Here is a 13,805-nt window from a genome sequence, read left to right as displayed (position 1 = left end):
GGGAATAGAAACTCCTATTGTCCTCCTGACCTCCCCCCCCTCTCTCTCTCTCTCTCTCTGTGTGTGTGTCCTGTGCCTGTCTGTAGAGTCCACTGGTGTCCGCTTCGCCCCTGTCCACACCCCAGATCCTGACTCCTCCCGTAGAGAGCTGCCTCCTACCAAACAGGCCATGCTCCCTCCTAAGAGCCACCCCACTATCACCACCTCCACGGAGCCTGTCCGGACCTCCACCCCACCCTCCTCCTCTACCTCCCCTGCTGTAGCAGTGGCCAAGCCCGCCAGGACTGTCTCCCTGATCATCAGTGATGACCCTCCTCCCACCCACTCCAACCCTGTCCCCCTGTACGTTCCAGCCAGGTACCCCCCTCCTCCACCACGGGGGAATCGGCCACTCCTCCCCCCGTACCCCCCCATGCCAAGCAGCCACCTGTACCCCCACCCAAACCCACCAACCGCAACAGCAACCCTGCTCTGCTTGGTGAGTTAACCCTGACCTTTTTCAACCCAAGTGTCTTTTTCAGTGTCATGGTTAGACTCGATGCATACTGAAACGCAGGGTGTTGTTCTATACAGTAACTTGGCCTTTTCTCCTGGATTTTCTCAAATCCTGCGTCCTCTCGTCTTGTCGCCTCCTTTTGAAAAAGGTCAAAGGTAATCGAGGAGAGGGAATGTGGATGAAAATGCTCTTGTATGAAATGACTCGCCTTCTCCACTCGCTTGTCATCAGTCAAATTACGTTTACAGGGGTGGATCCCAAAATTTGTGTAAAGTGATAAAACACATTAAGTTAGTTGTGCAAGACATTTTCAGTAGCATATCGTTTGTAAATGTTTGCATAATTTTCTCCTTCAAGAAAACAACAGCTGGTTCAAAGGGGGTGTGACAGATTTCAGAACTCTGCCGCAAAGGACTCCGGGTAGGAGACACTTGTGCTTCCTCGCCAAAAGGAGGCTATCAAGGAGGGGAGAACTAGCTTCCGTTTGCCTATTAGCAAATTGACACACTCCTCAACCACTCTTCAGTTTCCGGCTCACTGAAAAGGCCCTAGTCTGCATTTTCAGTATACATCAAGACACTCTCCAAAGAGAGGGGCAGGGGGTTTGTCTTTGCCGCGTTTATGCAAGCACAACATACACACACACATTGCCGCACTGGCACTCCTCCGACAGGCTGGGAGTGACTCCGGAGCGTCCAGTGCTCTGATTGGCTGCCTCAGTGTTCTGTGTCTTCTTACCCAGCATGCTGCAGCTGCCCTAGGTCGGAGCCCATCCCAACAGTCAATGTAGTAACAGTTGTTGTGACGCAATTAGAACATTCCAATGCCATTCTGAAGGTGTGGCCCTCATAGATGCGTTACTCCATTTCACACTCACTCCGTAATCATACAGCGGACATCTGCTGAACATAAAGTTGTGTGCAGCAGAAATGATAGTTTTCATCATTTGGATCTCCTCTCTGATAGGCTTTCAGAGTCTGAATTCTGATTGGCTGCTACAGTGACACACTCAGCAAGTCTTAAGTCCTGCAGCTGCTGCTGTTTTCCCTCCATGTCTCCTGGCTAATCCCAGGGGTCAGTGGTTATATCATATACAGAGTGTACAAAACTTTAGGGTCACCTGCTCTTTCCATGACATAGACTGACCAGGTGAAAGCTATGATCCCTTATTGATGTCACATGTTAAATCCACTTCAATGAGTGTAAATCAAGGGGAGGAGATGGGTTAAGTAATGATTTTTAAGCCTTGGGACAACTGAGACATGGGTTGTGTGTGTGTGCCATTTAGAGGGTGAATGAGCAAAACAAAAGATTTAAGTGCCTTTGAACAGGGCATGGTAGTAAGTGCCAGGGGCACTGGTTTGAGTGTGTCAAGAACTGCAACGCTGCATGGTTTTTCACACTCAACAGTTTCCCGTGTGTATCAAGAATGGTCCGCCACCCAAAGGACATCCAGCCAACTTGACACAACTGTGGGAAGTGTTGGCGTCAACATGGGCCAGTGTCCCTGTGGAACGCTTTCGACACTTTGCAGAGCCCAAGCCCCTACAAATTGAGGCTGTTCTGAGGGAAAAGGGGGGTGAAACTCAATATTATGAAGGTGTTCCTAATGTCTTGTACACTCGGTGTATATAACCCTGTCATTGGTCATATTGCAAACATCCATTCTCTCTGTTGGAGAAAAGTGGTTTATGTATCATCACAATATGTACATACAATAGGTCTACATCCTCACCAGACAATCATGTATTTATCTGTCAGCTTTCTATCCTTAGAGGCTAAATATTAGATTTAGTAAGATATTAGTTTAGATATTAATTGAGGTAACAATCTGCCTAGCTGGGCAACAGTGACCAGTTATTCAGTGTCCCGCACCTTCAAGCAGCCTGCTGAAGGCCTTGACCTCTGACCTCCCTCATCTCTGTCAGTGTCCACATTGAACAGGGCCTCCAGGGTCCAAGGTCCCCTTTCTCCTCACTACTGTACCAGCTGGAGAAGGCAGGGGGAGCTGGGCCTGTACCTTTCACTGCCCACCTACCTCCACCGCCGACAGACTGAACAAGCCTGCTCAGGTACCCTGTCCTGAGGGGCGCAACCCAAGCCTGCCATGCTGTGACGCTGTCCTTCTGAATAACCATAACCGCTCCACAGCGCGTTTTGTTGCACACCACCAAGTCTAATGCCTGACCGGTGTCTATAACAACTGAATAACTGTTACCCATTCTGCCCATAGCCCATGGTGTGAAGCACCACCAGCATAGATCGATGGTCCCCCACTACTTCATTCATTGCATGTCGGATTGAGTTGTTGCTAAACTAACTTGACTTGGCTGGAATAAAAACAATGCATGGAAGTTAAGATAACTGCCAGGCAGTGTGCCTCAGCTCGTTGGATGACTTCGATGAGAGACTGCGGAGACGTGTGAAATGACTTCAAAATAATGGATTCGGACTAATAAAATGCTTTTCTGGTTGTTTTCAAATGAATCAGGCTTGAATCCTGCTGTGAAAGATTTCCATCTAAACCATAGGGTTAGATGTGTACCGTTCTGCTAATGTCCAGGCCTGATATCATCATGCTTTTTAAATATGTTCCATCTATCCACTGGTAAGTCGTGCATTGTGCCTTCATGAAACTAAACAAGTCATGATAATCCTTTTAACCAGTTTGCTTGAGTGTGAATGTGATGCCTTTTATATTTCAGATTAGTAACACTCTTTCTCTTTCAGTTCTGTTTTCTGTGTCTACTGCGTGTCAGTCCTTGTTTAATGACTAGTATTCATTCTGTTGTGTGTTTTGTTCCATAGCGGAGCTCTCTCAGGTTGGCAGTGGTATCATCGTTGTTCCTGCCCCCACCAGGCGCTCTCCTCCCACTCCGCCCAAGAGGATGACCCCCGTCACCAAGCACCACTCTGGCGACCCTGAGCCAGAGACCTCGGGCCCCTCTGGTTCTGTCCCAGTCCCCATACCTACTGTCTCTGTACCCCCCAGCACAGACCGAGACGACACCAGGGACACCCTCAGAGCAGTAGGGTTCAAACTACCCACCTCTGACCCTGCACCAGCACCCCGACCTCTGTCCCATATACCCACGTCCACTCCCAGCTCCCACCCCCACTTACAGCTCCCCAACCCTGCCTCCGCACCCCTCCCGGTCCCACTCTCCTTCCCTCAGAAGGACCCTCCCAGCCCAACCACAGAGCCGCCCAGCCACCCCCCAGCCTCAGTCCCAGCCATCCCCCTTCACATCCTGATCCAGCGGGCCCTGTGCTCCCCCAGCCCGGCTCAGGCTAACCCAGATGGGTCCCAAAGAGCGCACTCCATGCTGTTTGAGTCCCCCCCAGAGTTCCTCACTGAGGCTGGAGGCCGACGCTCCCTACCCGTCACCATAGAACCCCTCAGACTGTGAGTATACTACTCTATCATACTTCCATAATGTCACAGCATATCTATTAACCACAGTACAAATGGGAACAATATTTATGCTGAGCTAAAAACGTGACTTTGATCATTGCAATAGATTAAGACATGTACAGTTGAAGTCAGAAATTTAAATATACCTTAGCCAAATATATTTAAACTCAGTTTTTCACAATTCCTGACATTTAATTCTACAAATTCCCTGTCTTAGGTCAGTTAGAATCACCACTTTATTTCAAGAATGTGAAATGTCAGAATAGTAGTAGAGAGAATGATTTATTTCAGCTTTTATTTCTTTCATAACATTCCCAGTGGGTCAGAAGTTTACATACACAATTAATATTCGATAGCATTGCCTTTAAATTGTTTAACTTGGGTCAAACGTCAAAGCCTTCTACAAGCTTCCCACAATAAGTTGGGTGAATTTTTGTCCCATTCCTCCTGACAGAGCTGGTGTAACTGAGTCAGGTTTGTAGGCCTCCTTCCTTGCACATGCTTTTTAAGTTCTGCACACACATTTTCTATGGGATTGACGTCAGGGCTTTGTGATGGCCACTCCAATACCTTGACTTTGTTGTCCTTAAGCTATTTTGCCACAACTTTGGAAGTTTGCTAGCGGTCATTGTCCATTTGGAAAACCCATTTGAGACCAAGATTTTAACTTCCTGACTGATATCTTGAGATGTTGCTTCAAAATATCCACATAATTGTTCTGCCTCATGATGCCATCTATTCTGTGAAGTGCACCAGTCCCTCCTGCAGCACAGCACCCCCACAACGTGATGCTGCCACCCCCGTGCTTCACAGTTGGGATGGTGTTCTTCGGCTTGCAAGCCTCTCCCTTTTTCCTCCTAACAAAATGATGGTCATTATGGCCAAACAGTTCTATTTGTGTTTCATCAGATCAGAGGACATTTCTCCAAAAAGTATGATCTTCGTCTCCATGTGCAGTTGCAAACCGTAGTCTGGCTTTTTAATGGCGGTTTTGGAGCAGTGGCTTCTTCCTTGATATAACCCGACTTGTTTTACTGCGGATATAGATACTTTTGTACCGGTTTCCTCCAGCATCTTCACAAGGTCCTTTACTGTTGTTCTGGGATTGATTTGCACTTTTCTTACCAAAGTACGTTCATCTCTAGGAGACAGAACACGTCTCCTTCCTGAGCGGTATGACGGCTGAGTGGTCCCATGGTGTTTATACATGCGTACTATTGTTTGTACAGATGAACGTGATACCTTCAGGCGTTTGGAAATTGCTCCCAAGGATGAACCAGACTTGTGGAGGTCTACAATTTTTTTTCTGGTCTTGGCTGATTTATTTAGATTTTTTCTGAGTTTGAAGGTAGGCCTTGAAATACATCCACAGGTACACCTCCAATTGACTCAAATAATGTCAATTAGGCTATTAGAAGATTCTAAAGCATGATATAGTTTTCTGGAATTTTCCAAGCTGTTTAAATGTACAGTCAACTTAGTGTATGTAAACTTCTGACCCACTGGAATTGTGATACAGTGAATTATAACTGAAATAATCTGTCTGAAAACAATTGTTGGAAAAATTACTTGTCAAGCACAAAGTAGATGTTCTAACCGACTTGCCAAAACTGTAGTTTGTTAACAAGAAGTTTGTGGAGTGGTTGAAAAACAAGTTTTAATGACTCCAACCTAAGTGTATGTAAACTTCCGACTTCAACTGTATATGCATACATCATACCCACTTGATCACTCTCTATTCAACAGTCAGATTCAATGAACATTTGTCCCTCTCTCTCCAGACCTGAGGATGATGACTTTGACATGGAGGAGGAGTTGGAGAAGCTTCACCCCAGAAGGATGCTGCCCCCCAGGCAGCCTGAGCTGGAGCCCAGGAGCAGGAGGGGTCTGGTGGTCGATCCCAGGGTCAGTGTCATCCCAGAGGGCCGGGGGCCCGGAGACAGCAGTGAGGAGGATGAGGAGACCGACTCTGACGGACCCATTCTCTACAGAGATGACGATGAAGACGAGGACGACGATCCACCAAGTAAGTAATGTGAAGTTTGGTGATAATGCCACGTGTCTGGTGTAGATGTGAAGTCTGGTGATAATGCCACGTGTGTCTGGTGTAGATGTGAAGTCTGGTGATAATGCCACGTGTGTCTGGTGTAGATGTGAAGTCTGGTGATAATGCCACATGTGTCTGGTGTAGATGTCAAGTCTGGTGATAATGCCACGTGTCTGGTGTAGATGGGAAGTCTGGTGATAATGCCACGTGTGTCTGGTGTAGATGTCAAGTCTGGTGATAATGCCACGTGTGTCTGGTGATAATGCCACATGGGTCTGGTATAGATTTCAATGTCAAACTCAAAGTAAGTACAGTACTATCAAGGAAGGCCCTTTCATTATTAGTAAAAAAGTATCAATAAGGGATATTCCAAATCGGTCTTTCTATTTTCTTCCTTCATTGTATGTATTTTACTACTTGCAGGTAAAGCTAACATGCTGACCAGAACAGACACGTTGCGTGACCGAGCGCCACAAAATACATTTAGAAATCCATGTTGTTCAATTATTGCACCCACACTGCTCGCGTGCGTCAACGAGCGTCTGCGACGCCAAGGGCTAAAATAGAAGTCATTCCTATTTCTGACGCAGATCGCTCTGAAAGTCCTGCCTCTCCCATCTCCTCATTGGTTTATAGAAGCAGGTACCCACGTGCCATCTCCTCATTGGTTATACCCACGTGGGTGATTGAAAGACTAACTTTGTTGCCGGTTGTCGTGGTAATACTATGAAAGTTTAGATGCGATCACCATATAAGTTCAAAGATGAAAAAGCCTGGAAAGAGGAGAGATGACTAGAAACAATTCCTTTGGCCGTTTTATGTGTGGATTAATTGTCGGAGTAGAGGACCTTGTGCATCTCAGGTAAAATAACAACTCAATGTTTATATCCCAGGGCAAAATACATTTATGCACGATGGCGCACGCGCGTTGCCGGTTTGGGTTCCGTGTTAACCCAAATGAGAAGTGTAATCTGAAGTTTACCATTTTCAAATGTGATGTAGAGCGAAAGTATTGTCCCATGTTACTGGAACTGTTTGTCTGCACCACCCAGGTGCCTTGGCCAGCCGTGTGACGAGGAAGGACACCCTGGCCCTGAAGCTGGAGAGAGAGGAGCGGGAGGGAGGAGAGGGACAAGACGGAGTCGGCTGGCAGAGCAGAGAGCAGTGGGAGGCACTCAAGAACAAGATCGGTACCACGCTCAACAGGTAACTACATCTAGAGATCGCTGTGAGTTGGGGAGGGGGGTGTTCCCCTACCCTAAATGTGTGTGTGTTGTGTGTTTCTCTAATCAGGAGGTTGAGTCAGAGACCCACAGCAGAGGAGTTGGAGCAGAGAAACATCCTTCCAGGTAACTCTCTTTCCCTCTTTCTCTGTCACTTCTATTTTTTCAGTCAATATCAACTTCATGGTTCATCTCCCCTCGCAGTTGGTTTAATGTCCTTCTCCTCTAGATAGACAAGCATCGCTCTGGTTTTACTAGTAACCCAAAACCATCTATTACGATACATCAGTCTGTCTGCCCTATAGATGCCCCCTTGTGGTTTGTAAGAGTACTTACATAAAATAAAAGCGATGACTTGATTCATGGTGCAATTTGACCATTGCTCTTGTTTGTTCTTGAGTTTAGCATTGGCACCAAAATGGTAGTGCCAACACTTTTTAGAATTTCATATATTGTCCAAAAGGTGTTTTCACTCATGTAGCCTACAGGTAAAGTTTTTCACGTTTGTTTTCTGGTTATCTTTAGACTCTGAAAGCACTACTTAAAAGCGTTGTCCTTAGACAGCTCTGTAAAAGGACTACATAATGTTCAGACTGCAGTGTATCTAAGACAATGCACTTCCTTGTCCCAGAGGGTAAAGACTGATTAAAACGACTCCCGTTACTCCTGTGAAGACGCCAGGAGAAGCTCAGGGCCCGGAGTGCTGGTCTAGGATCAGGTCCCCCCCTGACCATATAATCATATTCATTATGATCTAAAAAGGAAAAACGGATTCTAGATCAGCACTCCTATTCTGATACGCTTAGTGAATATGGGCCCTGGTCCAGTCTACCATTTTCTCTCTCTCTGACTAGAGGCATGTTTTTGTTCTGTCTCTGATGGGATGGAATGTCTTGTCTTATTGTAGCCAGGAACGAAGCTGATATCAGGGCAGAGCGGAGCGAGATCAAACGCAGACTCACCAGAAAGGTTAGCCTGACTCACTCTCTCACACACACACACACACACACACACACACCTAACACACACACAAACACTGCAGAATTTAAACACATTTAGATACAGTACACCAATGTGCATACACACACACCGGTGACAAAGCCATCGTACACGGATATAGAAATAAAACACTCAAATGTAACTGACCAGAGTTTATCATTTTAGTTGGACAGTAGTCACTCAGTGTGTTTTCTCTCTACCTCCCCCCAGCTGTCCCAGAGGCCCACCATAGCAGAGCTTCAGGCCAGGAAGATCCTGCGTTTCCATGAGTACGTAGAGTGTACCACGACTCAAGACTACGACCGCCGTGCAGACAAACCTTGGACTAAGCTCACTCCCTCCGACAAGGTGAGTCGCAGTTAAGCGACTAACTAAATACAATTGTAGATTGTAAAAGATTGGTAAAAAAAATGGTAAAAAATTCAACTATAGTATAGTGATAAATCTTTAACATCTTTGTACCTTTATAAGTCCTGAGGTTCTTTACTTAACCATTTCAGCAGGGTTTGGAATTCTAGACATACAGTTGAAGTGGGAAGTTTACATACACCTTAGTCAAATACATTTGAACTCAGTTTTTCAAAATTCCTGACAATAAATCCTAGTCAAGATTCCCTGTCTTTGGTCAGTTAGGATTACAACTTTATTTGAAGAATGTGAAATATCAGAATAATAGTAGAGAATGATTTATTTCAGCTTTAATTTCTTTCATCACATTCCCAGTGGGTCTGAAGTTTACATACACTCAATTAGTATTTGGTTGCATTGCCTTCAAATTGTTTAAGGTGGGTCAAACATATTGGTGGGTCAAACGTCCCCCTTTTTCCTCCAAACATAACAATGGTCATTATGGCCAAACAGTTCTATTTTTGTTTCATCAGACCATAGGACATTTCTCCAAAAAGTACTATCTTTGCCCCATGTGCTGTTGCAAACTGTAGTCTGGCTTTTTTATGGCGGTTTTGGAGCAGTGGCTTCTTCCTTGCTGAGCGGCCTTTCAGGTTATGTCGATATAACCCGACTTGTTTTACTGTGAATATAGATACTTTTGTACCAGTTTCCTCCAGCATCTTCACAAGGTCCTTTGCTGTTCTGGGATTGATTTGCACTTTTCTTACCAAAGTACGTTCATCTCTAGGAGACGGAACGCGTCTCCTTCCTCAGCGGTATGACGGCTGCGTGGTCCCATGGTGTTTATACTTGTGTACTATTGTTTGTACAGATGAACGTGGTACTTCAGGTATTTGGAAATTGCTCCCAAGGATGAACCAGACTTGTGGAGTTCTACAAAAAAAAATCTAATGTCTTGGCTGATTTATTTTGATTTTCCTATGATGTCAAAGGCACTGAGTTTGAAGGTAGGCCTTGAAATACATCCACAGGTACACCTCCAATTGACTCAAAAGATGTCAATTAGCCAATCAGAAGTTTCTAAAGCCATAACAACATAATTATCTGGAATTTTCCAAGCTGTTTAAAGGTACAGTCAACTTAGTGTATGTGAACTTCTGACCCAGTGAAATAATCTGTCTGTAAAACAATTGTTGGAAAAGTTACTTGTCATACACAAAGTAGATGTTCTAACCGATTTGCCAAAACTGTAGTTTGTTCACAAGAAATTTGTGGAGTGGTTGAAAAACGAGTTTTAATGACTCCAACCTAAGTGTATGTAAACTTCTGACTTCAACTGTATACCGTGTCAAACTAAAATCCCAAGAATGCAATATAACCGCTGCTTAATTGCTTTGCCTGAGTTGTCCCCAGAGTATACCAGTTAAGCTAGGAGAAGAGGTTGAAACACAAATTATTGCATACTTTCTGCTATTCAGAGGTTTAAAATCCCTGAGGAAAAAAAATTGTTTGACCATTTCTTTGATTAAAACTGAGGTCTTAAATCATTTGCTGTTTTGTTTTTTAAATTTGCAGGACTTTTATTGACAAGTTAAAAATCTTCAGAGGTTGATATTTATGAGTTTTGAGGTGCCAGGATTTGGATATGGGGCAGTGTGCCATCGCAAATACGTCTGACAGCTGGAGAGAACATACTCTGTGGCTCCATTTTCATTTTATTCATATCCAAAAAAGGCTCATTCTGAACTATAGGCACTGATCTATTGATCTGTTTCTGTACTGTACATTAACGTGTAGACCTGCTCCAGGATGTTGCTGTCTGTACAGTGCATCACATAACACCTGACTCAATCTTTGCTCTCTATTCTATTCAATCTAGGCTGCCATCCGCAAGGAACTGAACGAGTTCAAGAGCTCTGAGATGGAGGTTCACGAAGAGAGCAGGATCTATACCAGGTTAGTGCCCTATCCATTACCAATATTTATTTTATTTACTCATACCCTGACCCGGGACCCCAAACTAACCAAGGTTTCTCTAAAACTCGAACTGTGGTTGAGATTTTGCAAGTTGAAACCCTAGATCTTCTTAGCCAGTGCACATTATGACTTTTCTCTGTCCCCACTCCTCAGATTCCATCGGCCTTAGCTGTGCTCCCTGGCCCGGCTGCAGAGCAAGTACTTAAATGCAATACTGAGCCGGGGGGTTGCAGGACTGCAATACAGAGCACACAGACCCCTGGTGACTGCAATTTCCACAGCCCCCTGTCCTGGCACAAGCCTGTTCCTCTCCTGTAAGGAACACTGTTGATGGCTACATCTGAAACCATGGACTAGAGGTGTATAGCCTGTCTAAACATGGACTATGGATGTGGCCCCTCAGTCTATCCAGTCATTGTTAAAACCACAGACTAGAAGTGTGGCCTATAGATAAACGACTTGCATCTAAAACCATGGACTAGGGATTTGGCCTCTTGGTCAAACCACTTACTGTTAAAACCATGGACTAGAGGTGACCTCCATCGGTCCAACCCCTTGCATATGAATCCATGGGACTACTGGTACTACTGTACTCCAGCGTTGATCTGCCTGACCAGACAACCCACAGGGAGAGCTGGAGAAGAACTAGCTGGACAAGGTTTAGTGGTTTAGGCCTATTTCAGCTGCCATTTTGTAGATTCCCTGTGCCAACACTGACTATCAGAATAGGAAGGACAAGAGGGACAGACGGCGATTGTGACAAAGGATGTCCTGTTTTGTTCCTCACATCACCTCCATTCTCTGTCGTTCCCTAAAGCAAGAATGTTCCCAAGAGGCCTTTACTGTACCTGGTTTTTAGAGTTCCTTCAACACTTTGCCCTATTTTTAATTGAGAACAGAAAATAATTATATACGTACTGATTGTCGATCATGACGATGGTCAACATTAGTACACGGTAGTATTAATGATTTAATGTTCAACTAAATGTGATACAGAACTTTGTTAGACTACATGACGCTGGTGAAACCCTGAAACGTGTGTTTATGGGTACCCAATGGTACCGCCCTTATCTCTAATGGGACAATACATGGAGTGGTACGGAAACTGTGCGTAGTAAATGTGAAATGGCTATAGCTAGCCTACATGTCGGTTATGGGTTTAGTTGTCCAACCACAAGACATGAGTTAAATTGAAACTCAAATGTAGTGTCTACTAGTCAGCTATCTAGCTGTGTTACATAGACCTTATTCAGCATCGCTCCATTGTCCCCATACACAATGATGTGCATTTTAACTGCGTGCTGTTGATTATCTAAGTGATTTTGTGACAGCCCATAATATAAGCTGACTAATCGTTTGTTCAGCGTAGTAATAAGGAACCATATTGTTAAAATGGACATTTAAAGTTAAAAAAAAAAAAAAATCAGGAAGTTGTACAATTTGAAACGTTAGAACTAATATAATTTAAGACACAACCTAAAGCTTACGTACACTATAATTATTTAACGGTTGATTTTGAAAGACTGCGGCAGGAACATGGATATATTTTTACTTCACATTGTTACTTTGTGTATGTAGGTCATTGGTTGGCCTCAGCTGTATAGACTTATCCTGTAGATTGATTTCATTGACTTTATATTATGTCTTCCTAATGTTAAAATAAATGTGTTTTTAAATGTAATTAAAGCGTTACAACAGTGCTATTTTCTAATAATGTTACAGAAATTGGTACCGAAACAGGGTTCCCTTATTTTACAGATGTTTTGTTTTTTATAAAGAGATCTTTAAAATGATTTGCAAACCTACTGTATAAATGAATGGTCAACTCTCACTCAAATTAAAATAAATGGTTTATCATCCTAAAGAATGTTGTCAACTTGTCATTATCCCAACCACTTGCCTTTTGAAATATACTCCAGGCGAGGGCAGTATTATACTGTACAAGATCTATTGTTTGGCTGCATCTTCAGACTCTTCTGTGTGGAAATCTCAGGGAAACGTTGTGTGTTTTGGGTCAACAATAGCCATCAAACTATTATGAACCTTCACTATCGTCATACATGCAGATGAAACGTGTAGCCTAACTCTGGTAATAGTGTTCTTGTATTCTTCTTCAACTGTTGATACAGGGGATAAACAGCCTTCCTTGATCAGACATGTTATATCATACTGCACATCAAACCCCAAGTTAAATCGGGTCCTATTTGCTCCTCTTTACAGCCTTTGAAATGCTAATTATCAAGCCACGTAATAGAGACGTGTTCATTGTGCCCACTCGACCTCATGTTAGTTCTTCTAAGCCAATTAGCTGTAGAATATTGTTATGCAAGTTTTTTAGCAAAGTGAATATCTAATACTCTTCCACTCTTTCTTTCTTTATTGCCTTTCATCTTTGCTGATGTATTCTGTTTTTTATTGTTCCATTTTTTTCTTTCATTGAGTCCTTGGACTATCAATTGTGGACAATGTGTTCCACCCACAATAGCCATCAGTGGGTCCTCTCCTTACCAATACCAACGTCATTCAGAACAGCTGCACCATCGAGAGCATCTTGACTGGCTGCATCACTGCTTGCTAAGGCAAATACATGGTGCTACAGAGGGTGGTGTGGGTGGCACAGTACAGCACTGGGTCCGAGCTCCCTGCCATCCAGGACCTCTATCAGCCGGTGTCAGAGGAGGGCCTGGAAAATGAACGAAGACTTCAGCCACTCAAGCCGTAGACTGTTCACTCTGCTACCATCCGGGCAAATGGTACTGGACCATCTGCTCTTGGACCGGTTCTACCCCCAAGCCATAAGACTGCTAAATACTCTGGGTATACATTTAGTGAACTGTCTTGCACGGACTCTATGCCCACTTTAAACGTGTTGGCTGACAATGTCACAAATGATGCGTGCGCATCTGATGCCTGTGGTGTTATGATTCGGATTGGTCAGATAGTTGGCAACATTGGTAAGAAGCTGCCATGTGGGGAATCGTAGTTGGCTCGTACTATATCTTGACTCTTGTCATGTCTATGCTAATATGACAAACATTTACTAGCTAACCGACAGCTGTAACTATGTACAGTATGAGACAAGTGCTCATTGTGCAAATGTAATTGTTTTCAATAAACATTTGGAAAGTAAATATATTTTACATGTTGTCAACAATCTAAAGCCAACCCCATAGTTGTGCATTAATCAGATTTGTTTCAACCAATACAAATGTACTTCTTTAGCCTGAATGAAAAGCCCTGTCTGGAGAGCCAGGCACAGCTCAACACCCATCGAACACCATCCCTACTGTCAAGCAT

The 13,805-nt window shown here is 44.0% G+C and overlaps 1 protein-coding gene across 1 annotated transcript in view; it reads left to right on the top strand.

Moving 5' to 3' along the window:
• Nucleotides 1-12,375, top strand: part of LOC115128539 (phosphatase and actin regulator 4A-like) — a 58,565-nt gene extending 46,190 nt beyond the window's left edge. Inside the window, exons 7-17 of the mRNA XM_065018135.1 lie at nucleotides 87-478; nucleotides 645-651; nucleotides 2,425-2,568; nucleotides 3,305-3,902; nucleotides 5,693-5,937; nucleotides 7,011-7,164; nucleotides 7,252-7,307; nucleotides 8,089-8,150; nucleotides 8,391-8,528; nucleotides 10,411-10,487; nucleotides 10,662-12,375. Coding sequence (XP_064874207.1) covers nucleotides 87-478; nucleotides 645-651; nucleotides 2,425-2,568; nucleotides 3,305-3,902; nucleotides 5,693-5,937; nucleotides 7,011-7,164; nucleotides 7,252-7,307; nucleotides 8,089-8,150; nucleotides 8,391-8,528; nucleotides 10,411-10,487; nucleotides 10,662-10,677 — 1,889 coding nt within the window. The 3' untranslated portion in view covers nucleotides 10,678-12,375. The remainder of the gene's footprint in view (nucleotides 1-86; nucleotides 479-644; nucleotides 652-2,424; nucleotides 2,569-3,304; nucleotides 3,903-5,692; nucleotides 5,938-7,010; nucleotides 7,165-7,251; nucleotides 7,308-8,088; nucleotides 8,151-8,390; nucleotides 8,529-10,410; nucleotides 10,488-10,661) is intronic.
• The last annotated feature ends 1,430 nt before the right edge of the window (nucleotides 12,376-13,805 follow it).

This window comes from Oncorhynchus nerka, linkage group LG4 (assembly GCF_034236695.1).
Source record: "Oncorhynchus nerka isolate Pitt River linkage group LG4, Oner_Uvic_2.0, whole genome shotgun sequence".
In the NCBI taxonomy this organism is placed as follows: Eukaryota; Metazoa; Chordata; class Actinopteri; order Salmoniformes; family Salmonidae; genus Oncorhynchus; species Oncorhynchus nerka.
Note: the sequence above shows the minus strand (reverse complement) of the source record. Positions and strands in the feature narration are given on the sequence as shown.